Here is a 25999-nt window from a genome sequence, read left to right as displayed (position 1 = left end):
GTCTCAGGGGAGGAGGGAGACAGGTCAAAAACACCCTTTTACTGCCTCCCGTGTCGTACAGATTAGGATTTAAAAAATCAGATTATGTATTTAAAAAATAAATGAAATAACGTATTAAAAACCTTTCAGTGAAGATACAGAGTACAAAAGTAGTACAGGTAGTTTGTGGGTATGGCAAAAACTACAAAGGTGGCACTTGAAGGGCCCCTCAGGCCCAGATTGGGGAAGACACTTTCCCATGAACACACGGCAGCAAGCAGTTGCCCTGAATTCCGGGTTACTGGCTGGGTGACCTGGGGTGGTCTCCTTAACCAGGTATAAATGGAAGGAGCCTGCAAAGCCGTCTACTCTGGTGGATGGTTGCTGTTTCTGTGTGGCAGGGTCAGGTGTTGGTCAGCCCTTGAGAGCTGGTGAGTTGTTTGTGTGGCGGGATTCAGTGAGGACCGGGCCCTGATCTCCTGTTCATGGAAAGTCTAGGGGAGCCACCGGGGTGCCGCCCTGGTCCCCATGGCCACCAGGAACCTGTATGGTGGGCAGGGAGGGGTGGAACTATTTTTCTTGGTAGCCCAGTGAGCTCAGCCCTCGATACTAACAAGCCCTTTGCTGTTGGTCTGGGTTGGCCTGTCCTGTTTACCCAAGGGGGAGAGGCCAGGGTGGCACCCCAGGGTCTCATAGGGAGATTAGGGCACGAAGGCAAGGGCCGAAGGTCATGTAGGGCTCAGCATTCAAGCTGCTAGGCGATAGACCTGGGCCTGTTCTAGGTCATTCTAGCTTTCATTTTGGGGGTGAGGGAGTCACACATCAGATGATCTGCCACCCTATATGAGGCTGGCCAGTTGGGGTCACCTGTCCCTCCTTGAAGTTAAGATGGGGCAGGGCTTGTGGGTTGTCACCCACAACAGTTCTAGAGTCAGGACCAGAGCCAGTGTCTGAGGAAGGAGGGTCAGGGAGTATGGATGACCTTCAGTTCAGTCTCTCTGTACCACCCTGTTCCCCATCAGGTGGGGCCAGGCTGCATGGGTTTAATGGAGTTCCATATGCTCCCGACAGCCAGCTCTCTCTGGAGGGTCACTGGCGGGACTGGGACCTGTTTGTGGTGCCAGGCCCCCCAGGGTGCTAAGTACATAAGCTTCTGTCATCCCTTCTGCCCCAGGGTTCAAGGTCTGCCCTGCCCCTTCTCTGCCCTGGTCTCCCCACCCCCCCCCCCCCGCCCCGTAATATGGAGACCGTCCTCCTCTGGGCGTCTCCAGCTACTGGGCCACAGAACTGTCCAGGCCCCACCCCTTACTGTGTAAGACCTTGGGCCAGGTCCAGATCTTCTAAGGGCTTGGTTTCTTCATCTGTGAAATGGGCTGTCTGGCCCCGGAGTGGAGAATGGGAACTGGCCCGGGGATAAGCAGGAGGCAGTCCATTGGGAAGATTTTTCTAAAACTCTGAGGGAGACCACAAAGTAACAGGGTAGCAGCGGGCTCCTTGACACGCAGAGTGCAAGCAGAGTGGGCTCCTTGACAGGCACTGGAGGTAGGGGGCTCTAGGGGCAGCTGGGCCGCTGGGGTGGGTGTGCAGAAATCTCTTCCACCTCTGGGATTTAAAATTTTCAGTTCCGAGACTCAAGACTGAAGAATAACAAGTAATGTGACAAAAGCCGCATTTGGAAAGCCTTGCCTCTGGGTGAGCCAGGCCCTGGGCCAGTATTCCCGTCCCCGTGCTCCCTGCCACAGCCCGGGGTGGGAGCCACGTGCTGTGTGCGCAGATTCTGGTGGCAGGCTCTGTGTTTCTTTCCCAGGGTCTGTAAGGGAGCCTGGCGCACAGCCGGCCTTCAGGAGACTTTGTTCAATGACCGAATGGCTCTCCCGTGCCCGCTTTCCAGTGAAAGGGAGGCTGAGAGGAGGTAAACACGGTGCCAGGCCTGGTGGAGCCGGGAGGTGGCCCCAGGGCCCCCTGAGTGCTCAGGTATACAGTGTATACAGCAAGCGCTCAGAGTATACAGAGCGGGAATTCCGCGGAGCCTAACCCCCAAGCCCGCCTCCTCTGCACCGGGAGGGGGTGGTGCGTGGGGTTGTTGTGGCCAGTTCAGGCACCCGGAGCCTCTGTCCCCTGCGCCTTTGTCTCCTGTGACACAATGGGTGGCTTTTTGTCCCCATAAAGTCCCTTTCACTGTAGGGAGAAGGGCCAGGGCGGGGGTGGAGACTGGGCCTGGCCAGGCCAAGTTCTGAGTGTCCTCAGCTGCCCAGATGTGTCCCTGTGAGGGGGAACCCCGGAAGGGCTCATGTCGCCCCTGGACCTCAGTTTCCTGGATGGTGCAGTGGGGAGAAGGGAGTCCTGGGGGCTCTTGGGCGGGCCCCATCCTCATATCGTCTCCAAAACCTTTGGGTTCATTGTCGACGTTTAAGCTGAAAATTTCACATAGAAATTCAGATGTTTAGTGTCTCTTGGAAAATTGGAAGTCCTGGAACCCTGGGCTGCATTCCCCCAGGTGCCAGCAGGCTGCTCTCAGCTCCGCAGTCCCCACCTGACCCACCTTGGCCATTTCTGTGACCTGCCTGCCTTGGCTGAGTTTGAGCCCCCAGTGTCAGACTCCAGGCTCTGAGGTGCTGTCCCTCCCTGTGGCTCCCTCACTCTGGGGGATGGGACAGTCTGACAGCCCCCGAAGTCACTCCAGCCTCCTACAGCTGTTAACTTTTTCCTTTACCTGCAATGACACGTCTGCGAGGTGATCAGGATAGGTATGCCTGCCCAGCTGTCTCACATGTCAAATGAGGAAATAGACCAGAAAGGTTAGGTGACTCTCCCAAGGCTACACAGCAAATCCACAAGGGTCTGACCTGGCCCAGGAAGTGGAGAGGGTTAGGAGAGTCGGGGTGACTGTCCCTGGGTGGGAGAGGACTTAGCTTAGTGCTGGGCTGCTGGAGTCCCTCCCGTACGGGGTGGGGGGGGGGAGGGCTTTGGGTCCCCCTGGGGGGGAGGGGGTGTGCATTGAGGAGTGCCAGGCCCAGACTGAAGGGAGCCTTGGGGAACATAAGCAGACCTTCCCTGTTCCTGTTGTACTAAGGGGAAGACCGAGGTCTAAGGGCTGAAGGGTTCTGCCCAGGGCCCTTCAACCTGTGAGGAACAGAGAGTATACTTCCAGGAGGTGTTCTAGAGCTGAGCTGGGCCGCCTGATGTTCTGGGGCCTCCTCTCCAGATAAGCCCAGCTGCCTTATCTGAAAGACGGGTGGGGCACAAGCTTATCACTTAATACACGGTGCCTGGTGCTTAAGGTTAGATACATTCTTTATCTGAGGGAGGCCTCCCCACCCCCCCCCCCCACCCCCAAGGAACTGCACACATTGTTACTACCTCAGGAACCCAGGCAGAGAATGGATTGGAAAACCCATATTCCAACCTCTCAGACTGATAATTACAGTAGAACCTGTATTGAGTGGTAAGCCCATGTTGGGTACTGATCTGAGTACCTTACAGATATTTATTTAATCTCAGAACTACCCTATGAGGTAGGCACCTTTTGAAGGTGAGGACACTGCGGCACAGAGAGGTTCAGCAACTTGCCCTAGGTCACGCAGCTAGGAAGTTGGCAGGGCCAGAGCTCGAACCCAGTGAATTAATAGGCCAGCCTTCCGTCAAAACTGATGCCAGTGTCACACAGATCAGATCATGACATTCATCTGCAGTCAAAAGTTGCTCAGAAAGACGTACTGGTTTCCTAGGGCTGTCATAAGAAAATACCAATAAACTGGGTGGCTTCAAACAAATTTATTGTCTCGCAGTTCTGGAGGCTAGATGTCCAAAATCAATGTGTGGGCATAGTGGGTTCCTTCTGGAGGCTCTGAAGGAGAACCTGTTCCCTGCCTGTCTCCTAGTTTCTGGTGGTTGCCAGCAGTCATGTTCCTTGGCTTGGGGACATATCACTCTGGTCTCTGTCTCCATCTTCACGTGGCTTTCTACTTCTGTGTATCTCTGTCCGTTTTCCTTCGTTTTATAAGGACACCAGTCACTGGATCAGGGCCCATCCTAATCAAGGAATGCCTTTCTGTCTGGCATTTGTGATGAATCTCTCCTCTTTGCAGGTGATTTTAACAAAAATATCGCTGTTCTTCAATTGTTTAGAAATTATTTTGTAGGCGCAAAGGTCCTGGGGAATGCGTGAATGTGTCCTTTTTGACAGTCCTCATTTAAAGAGAAAAATCTTGGATCTGAAGTCTTTAGATTTTTTTCTCGGGGATAAAAAAAAAAAAAAAAAAACCCTGCACCTTCAAGATTTCCAGACAGTTCTCTTTATCTATAGTGCTTGCCTGAAGAGATGTTGCAAGGGATGCATTAAAGGAGCGAGGGGATACGGTTTGGTTCTGTGTTTGTGTGTCTGTTTCTCACAGAGAAACACGGGGGCAGATGATGAATGTGTAGGCAAGAGACAGGGACCCGGAGGTAAAGGCCACTTCGATATTGGTTGAATGAATGATCTCAGCGAGACGCACGTGCTCAGGGCACCAGAGCTGCAAGGTGACTGTCGTGGACAGAGGGGCCCGGGTAAGGCCCTGGAGACAGGCGGCTTCCTGCTCTCTGCCCTCAGCTACCTACCGCTGCCCCCCTCCTTCTGAAAAGTGGTGTTTACTCTCCTAGAGTGGACCATAGGACAAGCCCTCCGACCCCTTCTTCCCGCTAAAGTGTGGGTCCACAGCAGGAGGGCTGCTCAGGCTGGCAGAGGGGTTGGCAGATGTGGGGCTGCCCTGTCCTGAGCGGGGTCTCCCTGAGGCCCTGGCCTGGGGTGCCCCATTGGGATTCTTGGGGGAGAGCGGACGGGAAAAACCAGTCTGTCTGGTTCAGATGGAGAAGTGGACTTTTCCTTGTCTGAGGCAGAAACCGAGGCTGCGGCTCCCAGGGCACGGGGCCAGCGGGGCACAGCCAGGAGGGACACCAGAAATTCCTGCTGCTTATCTAGCAGCTCATCTCTCTGAGGCTGCGCTTGCTGGTCTGGAAACCAGGGCTGGAGGGCAGGGCAGAGCCAGGAGACAGCTCAAGTGTCCTCATTTTTCACACAACACTAAGTAACCACCAGCAGCCTGGGTTCCAGAGAAGGACAGATCTGGGTGCAACTTCTGCCCTGCCCTTTACCCACGGGTGATCATGGGTGACCACAGGCTCATTTCCCTCTGAGCTTCTGTTTGGAAAATGGGGAAAATAAATAGTACCAACTGGTGAGGGGGTTACAGGGAAAGGGTGAAATAAAAGGGGAGGTGCTTTCCAGAGGCCTGTGCGGCACCGAGCTGGAGAGCATTAAGTGGTTATTGCGACCAAATCTAGGAGTAATAGTACTGATAATTCATAGGTGTACATTGGTCCGCCTGCCTTCCTTCCTTCCTTCCTTCCTTCCTTCCTTCCTTCCTTCCTTCCTTCCTTCCTTTTTAGTATTTCCTTACTTTTGAGAGGGAGAGAGAGAGGGAGACAGGATCCAAAGCAGGCTCTGCGGTGACAGAGAGCCCAGTGCATCGCTTGAACTCATAGACCGTGAGATCGTGACCTGAGCCGAGGTTGGACGCTTAACCGACTGAGCCACCCGAGCGCCCCCGAATTGCTCTTTTCTTGATTTTCAACTTCCTTTTAGGTAGTTGGAACCTGCAGCACAATGGCATGCAGGCCTGTAAGGACCCTACTTTAAGATCATTCTTTGTCCCTGATGTGCCGAGTTCTCACCTGGGAGGGTCCTGCTGCTTTAGGAGGGTTGGTTCTCCTTCGGAGCAGGGAGCTCACCCAGCTCTGGGAGGGGGGTGGGGGTCTCTGCCCCCCTGACGTGTCTGTTTTGAGCAGGGTATGCTGAGGATGGGTGGTAGAAGGTGGGGCAATGGGCTGAGACAACCTGGCTCACGGGCCTCACTGGGAACGGCTCTGTGCCCAGTTTGTGTGCCTGTGGGCAAAGCCCTGCCACCTGTCCCACCTTCCTCACCTGCAAAGCGGGCCTGCCCATCTCCGATGGGGCAGCTGAGGCTGGCGTGGTGCAGTATGAGTGGTGTCCCTGCGGACCCACCCCACTGGGTGACGGGGAACGGGCGCAGGGCTCTGGAGAGGAGGAGTGGATGCCTTTCCCGCCTCCCGCCCTGGGCTGAGATCTCTCCCCGGGTGGAGGGGGGGGGCAAGGCCCGCAGCACATCCACTGACTCACACCTGCTTCCTCTTTTAGTACACAGCACCTGTGCAGGGCAGGTGTCTGACTCCTACTTCATGGATAAGGAAACTGAGGCCTGTTAGCTCCGAGCACATAGGTATTGAGCAGGTATATGCCAAGCACTGTTGAGCACCGGAGATGCAGCAGTGACCAAACCTGGATTCCTCACGGGGCCTGCATTCTGGTGGACGGACCGGAGTTGCCCCGGGAGCCGCACAGAGGGGGAAAGGTGCTCGCCCGGTGTCCCACAGCACGGGCAGGATTGACCCCCAGCTGTTGGCTCCCAGGCCTGGGGCTCCACCTCCCACTTTCCAGCGGTGCTGTGGGAGGGACGCCAATCAACCACACGCTCCCCCAGCCTCTTGTGCCGGAGCGGCAGGAGGACGCGAAGGGAAGGTGGCAGGTCGCTCTAGGGGTTGCCGGACTCCGGGCCCACTCACCTAAGGCCGTTCCTGCCCTGCCCCCCAAGTGTAGGGGGATGGGTACTGAAACCTCCCTTTTGGTCCTTGGCAGGGGTGCTTCGGTGGGGGTGCCTAGCAGGTGCCCAGCACTGGCCGGCAGAGGAGCTTTTGGCCTGGGGGGCGGGAGGGGGGCACTTTTGTCTCTGAGACCAGCGGCTAGAAGTGGATCTTGCTTCTGAGGCACTTCTCTGGGATCCAGCCGACGGTCTGCTCATTCTCAGGCTGTGGCAAGGTCACTGCGAGGCCTGCTGCCACGTGCCTGGATGCCGCCCGAGGAAGAAGAGGGCAGCCCTCTCTGTGCATCTTCATCAGCAAAGGAGCCTTTCTCCAAAGCCCCATGGTAGACCCTCCCTGCCTCAGCAGCCAGACCTGAGTCATGCCTAGCTCCAGGGATTCCAAAGAATGCCCTTGGGGACAAGGGAGGACGCCTCAGCCTAGGGGTCTTGGGCAGCAAGGAAGAGGGTAGGAGAGGTATGGAGGAGGCGGGGATGGCTACATGTGAGGTGTTGCTTGTGGGCTCTCCTGAGCTTCGTGGGCCATGCCTCAGAGCAAGCCCGTTGCTCATTCCCACGCCGCCAAGTTCCCCAAGCCGGTATCAGCCTGTCTGCGCAGAATTCCCCGTGGCCCGGAGGGCAGTGTATCCAGCGGGGAATAATAAAAGCAAACGTCTGTTGTACCCATTTATATACGTGAACTTACGGGTCCTTGATGTAGCCCTGTGAGGTAGGTATGGTCACTATACTCATTTTACAGATCGGGTGACCAAAGCACAGAGAGGTCGTGAACTTGCCCAAGGTCACACAGCTGGGAAGGGAGCAGGGTTTAAAACCAGGTAGTGGGCTGCAAGGTCCATGCCGGTAGCTGCTTCACACACTGCAGGGATATTGGAGCCCACCCTGCCATGTGGGAATGGTGTGAGACTCAGTTTCTCCCTGAGAAACGGGATGGTAGCACCTATATAGAGAGGCAGTTAGGAGAGTCAGAGAAGGTGGGAAGGGCTTGGTAGGGTGTCACATGGAAGTCGCCCTGAGGCCCTGGGTGGGAGGACAGCACAGGCTGTGGGTTTTCCCACCTCTGGAAGTTGGACTGTGTCCATCCCTCAAGGATGGCGACTTCACCTTTCAGCAGCTCTTACTGAGCCCAGGTACCGGCTGCCAGGGTACAGCTATGGGTGAGACAGTCATTGGCCTGCCCCCAGGGAACTCAAAGGCTGGGAAGGAAACAGTATCCCAGTCCTGGGTGGTAGGTGCCTAGGGGGGCCATGAGAGCACAAAAGAACGTTCTAGAACCCAGACTGGAGGAGCAGGGAAGGTGTCCCACGGTATGTAACATTTCACCTGAGGATTTGGTACATGGTGGTATACAGTAGGAGCCAGATAAATATTTTTCTCGACTAAATGAGAAATGTGTCCTGCAGAGGGAGCCCTGTGGCCTCCAGCCAGAGCGGTGGGGGTTCTGGGGGACTCTGGCCCTGTCTCGTCCCTCCAGGTGCTGGGGCTGCTGGTGTGGGCCCTGATTGCCGATACCCCGTACCACCTGTACCCAGCCTACGGCTGGGTCATGTTCGTTGCTGTCTTCCTCTGGCTGGTGACAATTGTCTTCTTCATCCTCTACCTGTTTCAGCTGCACATGAAGTTGTACATGGTGCCCTGGCCGCTGGTGGTGAGTCCGGGTGGGAGCCGGGGGAGGGGGGGCGGGGGTGCTTCCAGGCTGACCCCTCTCCCTCCGTGAGGAGTGGCTCGTGGGGGCTGGCCCTCAGCCAGCCTGCAGGGCCGAGTAGGGGAGGGAAGATTGATGGCCACAAACCAGGGAGGACACAGGTTTGGCTTTCTCCGTGGGAGGGAGTAGAAGTGAGGAGCTCTTGAATGGAGAGCCCAGAGGCCATTTGGGATCTTGAAAGTATTTTTCCTTTTTGGGGGGCAGTGGGGATTCCCGTGTTGCCAAGGGTCTGTCGGACTCTGGCAGCCCTGTGTCTGGAGGCTGGGCTGAGCTGTCCGGAATTACCCGGGACGAGGCCCTCACAGCCTGGGAGAGGGTGGTGTCCCAGGTTCGTCCGGGCCAGTCTCCTCGGGACACAGAGCTGAGAGCGTCCATAGGAAGGACCCCGGCCAGACACACAGAGAGCTGCTGGGCTTTTTTCTCTGACCCGGAAAACCCCTGCAGCTGGGGTCTGAGGCTTTCAGCTCTGCAGCGAGGCAAGAGAGGCACATGATTGTAAGACAAGCGAGGCTGGGACTAGGCGGCATTGTTTGGAATTCAATGACTTTTTAAACCGAGGAAACGTGAGTCATCCTCAAGACAGACCGGGTTTGTTAGATCTTGACATCACTGGCAGGAGCCAGGCAGTGTTCGTGGCGGGCGCTGGGCTTGGAGGGAAGATCCTGGGATGAGGAGGGGTGGCCGGACTTCCTGGCTGGGATCCAGCCCTTGCTCTGTGTCCCAGGAGCCTTGAAGAAAGAGATCTCCCGAGATGGCGAGGCCTCAGTGTCCCTGATTGGGGCTCTAGCCCCAGCTGTTGATGGAAGGACGCTCTTTTCCTGGGCCCATTAGCAGATAGGGCAGGGAAGGCTTGACTGCATCCAGAGAAGATTGGATTGGGATCGCCAGACGGTCATTGTCTGGGACGGGGGCCACCAGCACCCTACAGGGCCCGGGCAAGATGAGTGAGTGAAGTAGATCAGGAGGGGTTCCGGAGACCCCGCATCCACCTGTCCATAGGGAGCCACCTCTCCTAGTTCCTACTGTTAGCGGGAGTGCAGGCCCCCTGGTGCCAACTCTTGATATTTTAGGATTGAAAGTGTTATATGAAATCTTCAGGTTTTCATATGAAATCTAATTTTAGAATGTTGGTGATTTTTATTTATTGAAAATAACCTTTATTTTTTCTAAATGTTTATTTTTTTTTTAATTTTTTTTTTTCAACGTTTATTTATTTTGGGGACAGAGAGAGACAGAGCATGAACAGGGGAGGGGCAGAGAGAGAGGGAGACACAGAATTGGAAACAGGCTCCAGGCTCCGAGCCATCAGCCCAGAGCCTGATGCGGGGCTCGAACTCCCGGACCGCAAGATCGTGACCTGGATGAAGTCGGACGCTTAACCGACTGCACCACCCAGGCGCCCCTAAATGTTTATTATTTTGAGAGTGAGCGAGCAAATGAGCCAGCAAGCGAGGGGGTGGGGGGAGGAGAGAGAGAGAGAGAGAGAGAGAGAGAGAGAATATACCAAGTAGGCTCTGATCTGTCAACACAGAGCCCCATGTGTGAGATCATGATCTGAGCGAAATCAAGTCGGACACTTAACCGGCTGAGCCACCCAGGTGCTCTTAGAATGTTGGTAGTTTAAAAAAAAAAAATCTCTAGGTTGAACCAGACATGCCTGAGGGCCCCCAGTTTGCAGTGTCTGCTAAGACTTGTTTACTGGCTCCAGGGGCCAAGCACTGGGGAAATGGGACTCAGCCTGAATGTCAGCTGAGGGTCCTCCCTGTCAGTCTGGTCCAGAACCCTGCGGGGTCCTGACCCTGGCATTTGACATGGGGGGCCTTGAGCCAAAGATGTGGCCAAAAGGCAGACATAGATTCCTCCCACCGGGGTAGAGAGGGATGTGAGGTGCTCCCAGGCCCAGCCTCAGGACCAAGGCCTGCGGTGCCAAGAGGGAGGGCCGAGCTTGTGCTGAGCCAACATGGAAGAGCGTGGCCCTGGTTCAATCTCCTGCCATTGGCAATGGGTTTTGCCTCTTGGGACCGCCGCTGCTCCTGACCAGATCACTTCGGGCCTCCCCCATAGTGTCCCCTCCCCGCTGAGCCTTAGGTGTGTTTACGTTCCCAGCTCAGATGGCCACCGGCCTGACCCCATGTGGACTTCCCTTCTAGTGGCAAAGACCCAGGTCTCCTTCCCCTTCCTTGAGCCCCAGCCCCGGTCCTGGCTACTAAAGGCAGGTGCCGTTGGGAACCAAGAGGTTCCACGCTTCCTGGAAGAGTCTGCTGTCTTAAGCCTGTTCTCCCCTCCCCCCGCCCCCCAGTTAATGATATTTAACGTGGGCGCCACCGTTCTCTACATCACGGCCTTCATCACCTGCTCTGCCGCCGTCGAGCTGACGTCCCTGAAGGGCACCCGGCCGTATAACCAGCGTGCGGCTGCCTCTGTGAGTATGGTTCCCCGGGGCGCCCTTGGCAGTTAGTTACAGGGGAGACGGGCCAGACCAAGTCTATGCCCCAGGACTCCCACCACTCTCTGGACTGAGGCCAGCATCCGCCACCGCTAGAGTTATCATCTCAGGGGTTCAGGGAAGCTGAGCTTTCAGTCTTCCATAATTAACAGTAAAACCTTGAGGAACCAGAATGCTTGGGAAGTACTTTGTGGTAGTAAATGAAGTTCTGGGTTAACCGTTGAACTTTGTTGTTAACCCGGGTGTTCCATACTGATTGACAGTCATATGCCCCCTGGGAGGACCTGTTAAAAACTGTCGGCCCTTCTTGAAAGGGGCATTTGCAAAACCTTTTGGCTTAAACCATTTGGGGGGATTTACAGGGTCTCTCAGAAAGGCCAAACTTGGGCTCCCCGTGAGGTAGCCAGTAAAATACCAGTGACCCCCGCCACACCTGTCCTGCCTGACTCCAAGGGGCCCCACACAGACCTCTCCTCACAGGACCCTTTGACTCCCACAGTGAGGAGGACAGGGACTGGTAGTCCCTGTGGACAGACAAGGAAACTGAGGCTCAGAGAGGTGAGCACACCTAGGGGAAGTCCAGGGTAGGGCAGGAGCTAGACCAGGAAGAAGATGGTTTTGAAATCCGTGGTAGAGACACGGAGCTTCTGAAAATGGCCACCGGTGCTAGCGTAGGGCACCTATGAACCGATTCCAGAAGATTGCCTGGAATCACAGTGTTGTCTTTTTAAAACGAAATCCCTGATGTGTGTGTGAACTAGCTCCTACCCCTCGGTCACTCTTAGCACATCATCCAGTCGCCCTCATCACAGTCTGACATACCTTGCCTGCGTGGTTCTTAATAGATTCCCCCGCGAGAATGTAATGTCGGCAGCCCCAGAACCTGGCACCCATCGGCACCCCCAGACACTTGCTATAGGAAAGTATGGCTAAGTTGGAGTTGGTGCGGGTGCTAGAGCAACTTGTTCTGGTTAATGGAGGGGCGTTGCTCAAGGTTTTGCTGTCTGTGGGTCTGAGGCGGTCTGTCTGGCACTCGGATCCCTGTCACCCTACCCCCCAGTGCCACAGCGCACACCAACTCAGCTTTGGTGTCTTCTTCCTTTCAGTTCTTTGCATGTTTAGTGATGATTGCCTACGGAGTGAGCGCTTTCTTCAGCTTCCAGGCCTGGCGGGGCGTGGGCAGCAACGCAGCCACCAGTCAGATGGCTGGCGGCTATGCCTAGGCCACCTGTGCCATGGCCCACCTTAGGGCTGAAGGCTGCAGCTGGGTCACAGCGCGGGGCGGCCTGCAAGCCCGAGGCCCGAGCCCTTTGTGGAGTCGGCCTGGAAGGGACTACGCCTGCTCCGCTCTGCTCCTCAGACCCGGGCTCACCCAGCGCTCCTACGGAATCGGGATCCTTCCTCTGGTTTGGCCCAAGTCGGCAAGCGCCTGGGCTGGAGAGAGGCCCATGGCTGACACCACCTGCCCGTCCCCCGTATTTAGTGGAAGGTGACGGGGGACGCGGGGCTCTCCGCTTTGTCTTTAGAGACTCCAGTGTCCAAGGCTGGAGCCCAGTCTTCTCACCAACACTAAATACACTAACGAGGACTCCAGACCTGCAGCCGCTGGCCCACCGTAGAATAAGCCTAACAAGCCGCGCGTATTTACCTTAGTCTTTGCCCTGGGACTGCAGAGCGAGCTCTCAGAAACCGGCCTCATTCCTTCAGCCGAAATTCTGACCTGACCCTCCCTCCCTCAAGCCAACAGGTGGCTTCTAGGGAGTCATCTGTGGAAAGAGGGTTAGGATTTCTGACAGCATGGTCGTCCTTTTCCTGCATTTCAAACATACCAGTTATTTAAAGCAATCGGTCTTAAGCAACTTCTCAGCGATTAAAAACCTGGCCAGGTTTCCGTCCTGTACCCAAGCCCTTGTTTGTAATATCCCCTCTGGGAAAAGCTAACCGTGCCACCTGCTTCCCGGACGCTGTTGATTAGGCACATGGGACATGGAGGAGGGAGGGACTCAAGACCTTGCCTGGTAAGTTGTCCCGTGCTTGGTGACTTGGTTCTCTTTGGGTTTTTTTTGTTGTTTTTTACAAAAATAAAGCTGGAAGAACCTATTTGGAAAAGATGTTGGGTAATCATGGTTCTAGACGCTTATACAGCCCAGGAAGCCGCAGCTAAATGTTGTACTGGGAGGTTCAAAATCCGGTTCTGGACTTAGCACCCCCAGCTGCTACTCTGACCTGAGGCCACCTGAGTACCCTCCTGCTTGCTTTCTTTGCCAGGGACAGTTCCCCTTCATGCCAGCTGTCCTGACAGATTTAATAGATCCCCACCCCCCCCATTCTCAGAATGGTGTCCTTTTAACACTAAGCCAGTCAGTTATCCCAGCTTTAGGCACATCAAGGTCACCTTGCTGAAGGCGAGACTGCCATCCTGTCCCCTGCCTTGAAAGTGTGCAGTTCAGAGATCAAGTCATCATCGCGAATAACAGGCTGGATCTGGGGGGCCGGCAGCAGACCACAGAGAGGAAGTCCTCCTGACCGAGCTTATGTTTCTCTGCCACACATGCTTTGGATAGTAAGTAGGCTGAGGGGAGGGCATTTCTGGGCACCCCTTGGTCCTTTTGCAAAAACCCAGGGATAATTAGGATGTAACTCCAGTAGTCCATAGGCTCCCCTTATCCACGTTCTCACTTTCTGCGTTTTCAGTTACTCGCGGTCAGCTAGTAGCCTGGGAGCAGGCAGTCCTCCTCCTGAGGCTACCAGCAGGGTCAAGCTGCACCAGTCACCTCACTTCATCTCAGCCTGGGGGCCAGACCTCATCTCCCATCATCACAAGAGTACAGGAAGTAGGATATTTTGAGAGAGCCCACCGTAATGTAACTCTTATTACAGTATATTGTTGTAACTGTTCTAATTTTCTTGGTGTTAACCTCTTACCATGCCTTTCTAAATTGAACTCTGTCACAGGTGTGGACGTACAGGGAGAAACAGTGTGAAGAGGGTTCGGTATTATCCGGGATCTCAGGCATCCACGGGGAGGGGGTGTCTCGGGGCAGATCCCCTGCAGGTGGGGGCTACTGTTGAGTCCAACAGTTGTGGGGGACCTGCTCCAGAACAGAGGGACGGGGTTAAGTCAGACACCCATGTCCTGGTTAGCCTGGGACAGGCCCACGGCCTGCCTGTTGTCCTGGTGTGGATACTAACAGGATCGCTTTTTACTCTCAAGTGGCTCAGAATATGATAAATGGGAGTCATTCCATGATTAAGCCATAAGGAGGGAGTTTAGTGTTAAGATCAACTCATTTTCTTTTGGCTTAAGAGGAAACAAAGTCCTAGGCAAGGTCTTATCAGTTTCTAACCTGCTAACACACAGCCCACTGCACTGCGGATATTAACATGCTTCCTCAAACAACTACCTTTCGGTGAGGCCGATGCCTCCCCGATCCTCAGACCCTGCAGTTGAAGGGTCTGTGCTTCCCATGGGCGAGGAGGTCTGAGCAATATGACAGGGCAGCTGTCACGGAGACTGGGCAGGATGGCGGGCTTTCTCATCCCAGCCAGCCCTGAGCCCCACCAAAGGTGGCACACGATGACGGAAGTCCCTGTGTGGACAGAGACAGGTTTCTGGTTTTATAAAATCAGAAAGCCTATCTGCTAATAGTAAGCAACAGGCTTTTTTTTTTTTTTTTCTGAGTGGAAAAGAACCGTTTACCTCTGCTGTTGTTCATTTTTCGTTAAGTCCACATACATGGGTTTTCTCAACCAGGTCTTCATCAAGTACTTCGGACATGCCCAGCCTACAGTGAGTAGCCCTTTATAGAAAAAGGGCAAGAAGGGAAAGCAAGGCCAGGAGGGGCAGCAATGGAAAAAGCTGGCTCTGCGAGGGCCTCTGGCTTTGAAGGACCAAAGCAGCAGTGACCCCGAGGGCAGGGGTGATAGCCAAGAAAGGGGAGGGACTCGTGGAGAATGACGGCTCTTGCAATGCACCTCCGAGTATATTCATGGTACAAAAGTATTTAATAAGTGCCACGCATCAGTACAGAAAGAGTCTACAGCTCACACTTTAAGACCAGAACAGCCAACCGAAGTTTATAAGTATAGTCTTTTTACTTAAAAAAAAGAAAAAAAAATATATGGAAGGTACACATTGAGAATTGAAATACTATGTCTTGTCTTTCTAGAGATGTGACATCCATGTTTTCTGGTGATTTCTATGAAACACTGCTAAATCAAGGCATACATATGACTAGTGAAGCTGTTTGCGCTCTCCTACTCATGCTGAGCCAACCCAGCAGAACACCGCCTTGGTAGGGAGATCTGGACAGGAAGGAACTGCAGAGGCCCTACTCCAACAGAAAACCTAACAAACTGATTTACACAGAAGGGTAAAGTTTTAGCAAACCTGTACGAACACTTAACATGCTGTAAGAAAGGGGAGACCTTTTAGCCTACTTCCAGCATAAGCACACACTCACTGGTGCCCAGTAAACTAGGTACACCAACATAGAAAGCATCTTTGCTTTCATAGCACTAATAGCTAAAAAGCACACAGTATATAATACTTTGATCTTTAAGTGGGTAATCATGGAAGCTCCAAGATTATAGCCACTAGGTTAGCCTGAGTATTCATCTATAAAAATAGTTATCTATAAATGCTTAAAAGAATTCTAGAAACAGACTACATCAGGACCAGCAGAAGACAGAGTGATGCAGGGACTGCCGACTGTAAGACAAGGAAGTGATTTTCACAGGTAGCTTCAGGTAAGGGGCATCTCTCGGTTATTCCTACAGCCAGGACCAGCTGGGATGGGAGCTGCTGCAGAGGGCAGCTGTCTCAAGGAACAGCCTAGAGAAATGTTCCCACATGGGTAGAAACCCCTCTGAGGCTGCAGGACTGAAACTGATGCATACAGGAAGCTGTTAGCACACAAAAAGCCTGATGGACAGGCGGGGCCAAAGAGGGGTGGAGCTGGTGGGTTCTTCCAAATGATGCTGACCTACCAACGTTTATGCTGGGGATGGGGTCCCCGGGGGGATGCTGGCCTCAGGCTTGCTCCAGAGGAGCCTGACTCAGGCCTGAGAGAGGGGTCTACTTGGGGAGGAGTGCTAGGATTACTGAACACAAGGTGCTTCAGGGGCCTAGGAGGGTCAGATGGACTGTCTTCTGACCCATCAATACTTAACGTCAGCAAAGAGTTGTGGAACAGAGCCCGTCTTTCCAAGATGTTTTCTGTCACATAGCCAAAGCCTCTTCCAGTCTATGGGGCTGGCGACGTCCAGGAAGATATCTCTGCCTGGTGGCAGGGCCTAGTGTCGCAGATCATTCTGGGAAGCTGGCACAGGGGATGATTTACACAATGAAGTCACCACTAAACCACTGCTTAAATCCAGTCCCCGGCCTTCTTTTTCCTGCATGAGAAAAAGAATCCCAAGCGGCAAGGAAGAGGGAAAAAACACGAGTCCTTTCCTAGCTCCAAACCCTGCCTATGGTACAGGGGGAGGGAGGGTGGAAGGGGGTTATTTTGCATTCTTGTTCAGCACTGGCCCAGTCACTCATAAAAAGTATACCTCTCTTCACTGAAAAATACCTCTTTTTCCTATTAAGAGTCTGCCTTATAAGAAAGGCAAAGCAGTTAGACCTGCTTTTTGGTTTTGTCCCTCTGATTATTTAGGGATTACTTTAAGAGGAACCTGGGTCCTGCCCAACAGGCAGCTGCTCACTCTGGACACCTTGCTAGCTGCCAGACTGATATTGGCCAGTCATGGGGAGAAACATGGCAGCTGGTCTACTAGGAACTATCTGGAACTATCTCAATGGTTCCATGTAGCTAATGACACAAGCAAGAGGGACTTACTGCTCTGTAGTCCAGAAACATTTCCTTAAAAGCCAGAAAATCTGTGAACGTGAGCAGCATGTCAAATATGTCACCAGCCACTTCATCTTTATGATGCCTGCAAAAGAAAAGGATGGCTGTTTCATGGAAGACTGAAACAGATTCTGTCCCTTCAAGATTCCATTTGCAGATTTTAAGGGCCTTCCCACCCAGGACCTAACCGCCAAGGGCTGTAAACCTTCATGATCAAGCAATGAAAAAAAAAGGTCTTTTTTCAGAGTAAAGGAGAAAGGGAAAACAGGCAAAAATGCAGAGTCAAGTTCAACTCACTGCAAAGTTGTCGTGAAAGCTGCCATGTTAAATCCAGGAATCCGTTCCAGGAGCTGTTCTTCAATATACTTTTCTACCAAAGAAATCTGTAAGAGTGGACAGGATCTTGGTTTTAGGAAAACAAGGCGGCTTTTCAGAAAGCCTAGCCTCCAACGTTCGCAAACATTTCCTGAGGGCCTATTTTATGTGCCAAGCTCCATGTTGAGCACAGGGGATACTAAAGAGAAGTATCTTTAGTATCCCCTGTCCTCAGTGAGCTCCTGTCCTCAGTGAGCATGTGCCCTGGCACACCACGGGAGAGAGGCATCTGCAGGTAATTACCCTGTGACAAGATGAATGCGCTAATGTAGGTAGAGACCATGAACAGCAGGGCTCCCACCCCCCACGGCAGGAAGTAAGGAACAAAGCGGGGCCTTTCTTCTTGGGTAGATGGAATCTGTGCAAAAAGAGCGTACAGGTGCCCCTGGTTGGTTACGCGTCTGACTTCGGCTCAGGTCACGATCTCGCAGTTTGTGTCTTTGGACCCCGTGTCGGGCTCTGTTCTGACAGCTCAGAGCCTGCTTGGGGTTCTGGGTCCTCCCTCTCTCAAAAATAAACATTTAAAAAAACGTTTAAAAAGGAATATATAAAGAAGCATACTGTTGGAGGTAATCACAGGTTCCTCATTGTAAGCTGAGGCTTGACTTGGGGAAACCATCAGGTATGCCATGCTTCTAAGGTTAAGAAAGTTCTCGAGGCTCAAACCTCTTCTCAGATGAGACTGTTCTAGGAGGCTACCGGAGGCCTCAGCACAATGGGAAGGCCCAAGGGTCCAGAGTTGAAACTCCTGGGGATCTAGCCTTGGTTTTCGCTTCTACCTAACGGTCATGTGCACCTGATTAGATTACACAGTAGAAAAAAAAAAAAAAAACGCAGATGTCACTTGAACAGTAAGTGTTTGAACTCCACGGTCCACTTATTGTATTGATAAGTACAGCACAATACCATAAATGTATGTTCTCTTTATGATTTTAGTAACATTTTCCTTAGCTTCCTTTATTGTAAGGATACAGTAGTACAGAGTATCTATATAAAATACGTGTTTATCAACTATCTCCATTATCGGTAAGGCTTCCAGTCAACAATAGGCTATTAGTAGTTATGTTTTTCAGGAGTCAAAGGTTATACACAGGTTTTGTTTTTTTTTTTTTAATATTTTTTGTTTGTAACGTTTATTCATTTTTGAGAGACTAAGAGAGACAGTGTGAGCAGGGTAGGGGCAGAGAGAAAGGGAGACAGAATCCAAAGCAGGCTCCAGGCTCTGAGCTGTCAGCACACAGACCGATGCAGAGCTCAAACCTGTTAACTGTGAGATCATGACCTAAGCTGAAGTCAGATGCTTAACTGACTGAGCCACCCAGGCACCCTTATACGTGGATTTTCAATTGTGCAGGTGTGGGCACCCCTAGTCCCCATGTTGTTTAACTGTATTGTGTGCAAGTCAAAAGGTCAATATATTGTATATGAATATCATATACATATGGTATACTATATATATATACACACATATATACACACACACACACACACACACACACACACAGAGTATATGAATGCAAGGTTTAGCGAACCCATATATTGTAACTGAAAACGGGATTTTGATCAAGCCAAGCATTTTCTAAAACAGAAGCTGGAGGAGCCCCTGGGTGGTTCAGTCAGTTAAGAATCCATTCTTGATTTTGGCTCAGGTCATGATCTCACAGTCGACAGTGTGGAGCCTGCTTGGGACTCTATCCCTTCCATGCTCACTCTTTCTCCTTCCCTCAAAAGAAAGAAATAAAAATAGGAGCTGGACAAAAATCATCAAACACCCTCAAGAACTGCAGAAGAAAGCAATGGGGGATTCTTTTTTTTTTTTTATTAAAAAAAAAAAAATTTTTTTTTAACATTTATTTATTTTTGAGACCGAGAGAGAGAGAGAGAGCATGAACAGGGGAGGGTCAGAATCTGAAACAGGCTCCAGGCTCTGAGCAGTCAGCACAGAGCCTGACGCGGGGCTCAAACCCACGGACCGTGAGATCATGACCTGAGCTGAAGTTGGACGCTTAACCGACTGAGCCACCCAGGCGCCCCAGCAATGGGAGATTCTAACTACAATTCCTGGCAGCTTCTAAAGTCCTCCAAATGTCAACATCTTAAAAAAATTTTTAAACGTTTCTTATTTTTTTTTTTATAGAGAGAAAGAACACAAGTGAGTGAGGGGCAGAGAGAGGGGGAGACACAGAATCCGAAGCAGGTGCTAGGCTCTGAGCTGTCAGTAAAAAGCCCCACGTGGGGCTCAAACCCACAAGCCGTGAGATCATGACCCGAGTGAAGTTGGACACTTAACTGACGGAGCCACCTAGGTGCCCGAAATGTCAACATATTTGGATTCTGAATTCACATTTTAAAGAAATTCTAATCTCTGGGGAAAGAAACAGAAAACCACTTACATATTCATTAAAAATAGGTGTGTAGGTCAGTTTATTCTCTTCTGTGTCTTCAAACTCCTGGTAGTACTTGTCCATGAAATTCCTCTGTAATAACTGGAACTCGTCATCTGAACAACAGGAAAACTTTATTCTTTTCAACGGAGATTAAAAACCATTGATTTATAAATAGGCCAAATTCTATGTCAGCAGAACTGCTTCCTAATGGTCAGTCTCTAGGAGAGGGAAAGCTAACAGTGTTTTAGGGAAGTGTTCAATAGGACGCCGATGTTCAAGTAGCCCAGTCTTTTTATTAATAAATATTAATATTTTAAAAATAGTAATTTAAAATATTTAAATTTAAAAATATTTTAATAATTTAAAAATATTAATATTTTTAAAACCCAGTCTTTTTATTAATAAATATTAATATTTTAAAAATAGTGGTAAAATATACCTAACATTAAATTATTTTTTTGTTGCAAGCCCTTCTAACATGTCACATAAAGTTTAAGAAACATATCAAATGCAGTATGCTAAAAAACCAAGAGTCACATAATATCACATTTTTCTAAGTCCTGTATTTAGTATTCCACATCAATGAGTCTTCGAGGAAAGGCAGGGGAGGTGAAGCCTTCTATTAAGAGTCTAGCTACATCCTTACTCTCATACCTCTGTGGTTCCTGATAGTTTGAAACACATTAAGTATTTTATTTTACTATTTATCTTATTTACATCCAAAAGTTAGCATATAGTGCCATAATGGTTTCAGAAGTAGATTCCAGTGATTCATCCCCTGTGTATAACACCCCATTCTCATCCCAACAAGTGTCTTCCTAAGCCCCTTACCCATTTAGCCCATCCCCCCACCCACAACCCCTCCAGCAACCCTCAGTTTGTTCTCTGTACTTAAGAGTCTCTTAGGTTTTGTCCCCCTCCCTGTTTTTATATTATTTTTGCTTCCCGTCTCTTATGTTCATCTGTTTTGTATCTTAAATCCCACATATGAGTGAAGTCACATGATATTTGTCTTTCTCTAACTTTGCTTTTAGCATAATACCCTCTGGGCCATCAATATAGTTGCAAATGGCAAGATTTCATTCTTTTTGATTGCCGAGTAATACTCCATTGTCTCTATATACCACATCTTTATCCATTCAATCTGTCTATGGACATTTGGGCTCTTTCCATACTTTGGCTGTTGTCGATAGTGCTGCTATAAACATTGGGGTGCATGTGTCCCTTTGAAACAGCACACCTGTATCCCCTGGATAAATACCTAGTAGTGCAATTGCTGGGTCGTAGGGTAGTTCTATTTTTAGTTTTTTGAGGAACCTCCATACTGTTTTCCAGAGTGGCTGTACCAATTTGCATTCCCATGAATTCACTTTTTTTTTTTTGAGAGGGCACAGAGGTGGGGGAGGGGGGTGCAGAGGGAGAGAGAGAACCCCAAGCAGGCTTCATGCCCAGTGGGGAGCCCCCGACTGTGAGACCATGTCCTGAGCTGAAATCAAGAGTCAGACCACCCAGGCGCCCCTAAGTGTGGTTTGGTGGCATTATGTGCATTCCCATTGTTGTACAACCATTACCACCATCCTTGAGTCCATTTTAAACACACCCATACGGGGTGGCCTGGGAACTCCATCACATTCCTTTCCCACAACGGAATGAAATGGATCTCTTATTTGAATATGATTTCAGCAGCTGTGGTGGGAACAGCGTAGTGATCAAGCACACGGGCTCTGATCCTAGCTCAGCCACGTCAATTGTGTGACCTTGGGCACATTTCTCAGTTTCTCTAAGCCCCGGTTTTGTCAACTAGAAAATGAGAATGATCCTAGTACCTATCGCATAGGATTGCCAGGTGGAATTCAGATGAGGGTTGGTAGAAAGACTGGCTTATAGCAAACACCTGAACGTGAGAGAACAGGGAATTTTAACAAGTGCATACAATAATTACTTCTAAAAATAAAAGGAAAGCTTCACAAATGACCTAGACTTTAGGGTAAACACCGAGGTCAAAAAAGGCTCATTTTCCCATGGCACACAGGGTAAGCAAAGGACAAAAGAATTCAAGGTATTCCTCAGTATTCCCCAGAAATCTTCACCTCCACACAGGACAAGGGCTTAATGGTGAAACACCTGTATTTAGGCATTAAGGGCATGAACTTTCTTGGGACCTGAAGATTACAAACGTGTGGGTCAGTGATTTTCAGACTAAACTAGACTAAGAAACATCACTAGCACCACCACAGTAAACGTTTCTTTTTCGCCTAATTCTCAGAAAACTCAGACAAAAATTTTCTCAGAGTCTCCCCTTCCCATACATTTGTCTTAAACCTCGGGTGCCTGTTACCGCTCGTTACTTAGCAGGTCTGTGCACACCAAAAAATGAATGCACGAATAGGAACTCAGAACCCAGGAAAATACAGAACCAGCGGAAGTATGGCATTTTATTTTCTTCACGGACACGCGCGCTATGATTATGGCACTATGCTGTGGTTTATGGCACAAAAATGTTAAAACTCAAAACCAAAAAAAATGGAATTCCTCTTATTCTTTGAAATAAGTCGCTCCTGAAGTTTTGCCAAGAGGTCCGTAACGTCTAGGGCCCCACTACTTGGATAGCTGCCTTACAAGACAGCTATAATAATTATGATTATTACTTGTTAAAACAAGGAGAACGTTTGCCTCTAAAACCACTTAATCTCACTTGAGTCTGTGCTACATTAAAAATTATATGCAGCTTGCTGTTTTCTCTCAAAATTAACCCTCCAAGCTGCAAAGGTCTAAGAACTAGAGAGAGCACAGGTGAGACTGTGGTAAGGAAGCTTACCCATGATAATGTCCTCTAAATATCCAACCACAGCATCAAATTCTGCATCGGAGGCGGAAGAGCTGAAAAATATACCTGGATTAGGTGCTGTTTCAAATAATTCGCTTTAAACAACTATATTAGAGACACTTTCACACAGGTGCAAAAGAGGGCAGAAAAATGAACTTCCCATCACCCAACTTCAACAAGAAAACGTATTTTTGTGACATTAGGGTTCAAGGGCTCCATTTTCAGAAAACCTGTTATGACACAAGGAACTACAAAAGGGACATATAAAGGGAGCAAAGGCTCACATGACACATCTTAAGGCTCCTCGTATTTATGTATTTCCTTTGGGTTTACTCACCGCATCTTCGCTATCACCCCCCACCTATCAGCTTGTGAGCGTGAAACTGGCGCGAGCGAGATACTGGCCAGGGGACAATTGGATTGGAAGTCCCTGGAGGTGGAGGTGGTGAAGGGTCCTCTGACCCGTGGTCGGACCTTGGCAGCTCAAACCAGGGTCAAAGCCGGGGGAATTGTGATGGAGGCGTCGATCACCGCGAGACACTCGCCCCGCACTCCCGTCCTCAGGGCTTGAACCCGGAGGTCACAGCAGCCGCACAATCAACAGCGGGAACTAGGGAGGAGCCTTGGCGGTCCCTCACCCCCACTCCACCCCTCGAGGACACCCGTTCCCCAGGGCGGAAGCCGAGGCCTCCCCGGCCCGACGGCGTCACTCACAAGGAAAGGGCGAAGCTCTCTTCCTCTACGGCGTCCATCGCCGCCGCCGCCGCATCCACGCGCGGGGCGAGCAGGCCCGTCGGACTCTTATCCCGCCCGCGGCCCGGGCCCAGCCTGCGCTCCGCTCCTAAGAGCCCCAACCGGCATCTGGGAGGTCTCGCCGCCAACGCCGCGGCCGCTCACGGCCCAAAAGATTGGGCCCTGCGTGCGTGGCCCGTGCTTCAGGCTCACCGGCGGCAGCCTCGCGCTGGCTCGGCCCCACGCGGGGCCAGGCCTCTCCACGCGCGCCGCAGCCACCGTGAAGTACAGGCGTCAGTTACCCACAACCGCCGCGCCCCGCCTCCCGTCACCATGGCCACCACAACCCCATCCGCTGCCCCGTGGCTCCCAAGAGCCAATCACAGGCGCGCGCTGCTCGACGCCGGGGGCGGGGCAAAGATAGGGAGAGGAAGCCAGGAAAGGGATAGAGAGACGCGAAGGGAAGCTCCTTGGGCTTCAAGAGGCAAGCCTAGGGGTTACTGGGTGCTCTCCCTGTGTGGGGTTAAGTCTCACATCGCCCCCATTTTAAGGAGGAAGGAATCGAAGTTAAGAGCCTCAGTTTTCTCACTTGCAACTTGTCGGTAAATTACAGGATTTAAGAAGATTAAATAGTTTAAAGAGGGTTGTAAGAGCACTATGAACTGCAGACTTCTTGAGAACCAGTCCCTCAGCTTTTGAATCGGATAATGCAGACCTCTGGCCTGCCTGATTGCCAGATGCCTGTTGGGGCTCTCAAGATAGTTACTCCTTTTCATGGGAGGAAAGCCCCACTGCAAGAAGTAGACATAACTTACATCATACAGTATTCTCTCTCTCTCTCCCTCTCTTTCCCTCTCTGTCACACACACACACATCATAAACGTTATCTGGCACTTATTAGTTTCTTGGCTAGTTGGGCAAGATAAAAGTTGACACTCACTTTGGACAACGCAACCAGAAATCGGATAACTTTCAGAAAAACTCCCCTCCCAAACTGCCAGATTTTGCAAAAGGATTCCCTAGAGCTGATTTCTCTTTATTGGATCGTTAGGCATGGCTGTTCGGTTGCATTATACCTTTGGGCCAAATGTGTGTTACCTGTCTAGAGTGGTTTAAGGTCTGATTTCGGTTTGATCTCAGGGTCAGATGGCCAGCCTGAATGGACATTTTGAATGGACATAAAATAGATATCGGTGGGGTCTGCAACTAAAAATGGTTACCAAGACATAGTTGTATCCAGGGTGAGATCAGTTCTCAGAGATATATACTATCTGTATATCTATATCTATACTATATATATATATATTCAGCACCAAGTAGAGGACAGGTATCTGTAAAGGTTTGCTGATTACCTGGACTGAGTTATATTTAAGTCAAGTACCCATTTTGCAGCTCAAAGCAAACTCAGCAAATTTCCTCATGACCTATTTTCTCTATAAACTACTTATTTCTTCTGGACTAAATGAACTTCCCACCCTTTTCCTACTTCTAAATCATATATGGAATCAGAGTAGAGGAGAAAACTTTGTGATTTCATCTGTTGCTGGTTATTATCTACTGCTGTTACAAACCACCCAAAAATTGAGTAGCTGAAAACAATTATTGTGCCCACTAATCTTCAGTTTGGGCAAGATTTGTTAGTGACAGCTAGTCTCTGTTCTACTTGTCATCAGTTGGGGCAGCTGGAATGGGGCTAGAGGAGCCTCTTCTGACATGCTCACTCACATGGCTGGCAAATAACTGTTGACTCTTGTCTGGGGGCTCAGCTGTGGATGTTGGCCAGGTGGCTGGTGGTTGGAGGGGAGGGGGTCCTCAGTTTCTTTCCATGTAGGTCTTCCCAGAGATGCGTGGGTTTTTTCACACCATGGTTGCTGGGGCTAAGGGCAAATATATCAAGAGACAGGAAGTGGAAGCTACCAGTCACTTAAGGACTGGGAACTGGCACAGTATCACTTCCAAGGAGTTCTATTGGTCAAACAGACGCAGAATCCACCCAGGTTTTAGGGGAGGGGCATAAACCTCATTTGTAGATGAGAGGGCTATCAAAGAATTTGTGGCTATTTTTAATCCACTTCATCATGTCTGGCCTTAAGAACAAATGGGCATAAAGATAATAATAGGTACCCATATACTCAGGCATGTGCTAGTTACTGTGCTAAACATTTTTTTAAATATTTATTTTGAGAGAGAGAGCATGCACGTGAGCGAAGAGGGGGAGAGAGAGAAAGAGAGAGATTGAGAATCCCAAGCAGGCTCTGCTTCTCAGTGTAGAGCCCGACTCAGGGCTCAATCCCATGAATCTTGAGATCGTGATCAGAGCTGAAATAAGAGTTGGAGGCTCAACCTACTGAACCACGCAGGCACCCCGTGCTAAAAATTTATAAATACATTGTCTCTTTTTGAAATACTTGAAACTCTAGGAGAAAACAACAACAATAACAACACCCCACAATTCCTGTGAGGTATTATAATCTTCATTTTAGAGATTAAGAAAGGGTAAGCGAAATTAGAGAAAGACAAGTATTACATGACTTCACTCATATGAGGACTTCAAGACACAGAACAGATGAACATAAGTGAAGGGAAACAAAAATAATATAAAAACAGGGAGGGGGACAAAACATAAGAGAGTCTTAAATATGGAGAACAGAGGGTTAGTGGAGGGTTTGTGGGACGGGGGATGGGCTAAATGGGTAAGGGGCATTAAGGAATCTATCCCTGAAATCATCGTTGCACTATATGCTAACTAACTTGGATGTAAATTAAAAAAAAGAAAGAAAGGCTAAACGAGCTGGAAGTGGGTCCAAGCTCACACCCAAGGGCATGTTTTAACCATCATGCTATAAATAGCTCCAATTCCTGAGTTGTCAAATACTCCTGGAAATCAGAATGTGAAGTTTTTCTGCTGAAAACAGAAGTGGCCTTTAAAGAAAAAAAATGAAAATTTAAATAAATATTTTTCATTAATAATCATTTCTTAAATCCTTTGTGGGTTAGCATTAAAAATTATTTTATTTTAGGGGCGCTTGGGTCTGGG

General features: G+C 50.4%; 2 protein-coding genes across 3 annotated transcripts; one reads left to right on the top strand and one right to left on the bottom strand.

Moving 5' to 3' along the window:
- Positions 1-7159: 7159 nt before the first annotated feature.
- PLLP (plasmolipin) lies at positions 7160-12009 on the top strand. The gene is made up of 4 exons (XM_047077400.1): positions 7160-7213; positions 8110-8283; positions 10640-10762; positions 11893-12009. Exons 1-4 carry the CDS (start codon positions 7160-7162, stop codon positions 12007-12009), a joined length of 468 nt encoding a protein of 155 aa, XP_046933356.1.
- Positions 12010-14767: 2758 nt separating this feature from the next.
- On the bottom strand, positions 14768-23259 carry ARL2BP (ADP ribosylation factor like GTPase 2 binding protein). Of its 2 annotated transcripts, none has more exons than XM_047078463.1 (6): positions 22945-23259; positions 22222-22283; positions 19410-19516; positions 16939-17024; positions 16630-16726; positions 14768-16183 (listed from the first exon to the last, which is right to left on the bottom strand). In XM_047078463.1, the coding sequence occupies exons 1-6, from the start codon at positions 22980-22982 to the stop codon at positions 16082-16084; spliced, it is 492 nt and encodes a 163-aa protein (XP_046934419.1). In that variant the 5' UTR covers positions 22983-23259; the 3' UTR covers positions 14768-16081. The 2 variants fall into 2 exon arrangements, with proteins under 2 accessions (XP_046934419.1, XP_046934420.1); XM_047078464.1 differs by having other exon boundaries at positions 14768-16107.
- Between the last annotated feature and the right edge of the window lie 2740 nt (positions 23260-25999).

This window comes from Lynx rufus, unplaced genomic scaffold, assembly GCF_022079265.1.
Source record: "Lynx rufus isolate CCGP_SWC_20201006 ecotype Redwood Valley unplaced genomic scaffold, mLynRuf1.p SCAF_16, whole genome shotgun sequence".
Taxonomy (NCBI): domain Eukaryota; kingdom Metazoa; phylum Chordata; class Mammalia; order Carnivora; family Felidae; genus Lynx; species Lynx rufus.
This window is presented reverse-complemented; position numbering and strand designations above follow the sequence as displayed.

Coding starts and splice junctions, on each gene's coding strand:
- PLLP (XM_047077400.1), top strand. CDS start 7,160: ATGCCTCAGAGCAAGCCCGTTGCTCATTCCCACGCCGCCAAGTTCCCC. Junction 7,214..8,109: donor CCGCCAAGTTCCCCAAGCCG/GTATCAGCCTGT, acceptor TCGTCCCTCCAG/GTGCTGGGGCTGCTGGTGTG. Junction 8,284..10,639: donor TGGTGCCCTGGCCGCTGGTG/GTGAGTCCGGGT, acceptor CCCGCCCCCCAG/TTAATGATATTTAACGTGGG.
- ARL2BP (XM_047078463.1), bottom strand. CDS start 22,982: ATGGACGCCGTAGAGGAAGAGAGCTTCGCCCTTTCCTT. Junction 19,517..22,221: donor TTTAGAGGACATTATCATGG/GTAAGCTTCCTT, acceptor CCTGTTGTTCAG/ATGACGAGTTCCAGTTATTA. Junction 17,025..19,409: donor CACCTATTTTTAATGAATAT/GTAAGTGGTTTT, acceptor CCACTCTTACAG/ATTTCTTTGGTAGAAAAGTA.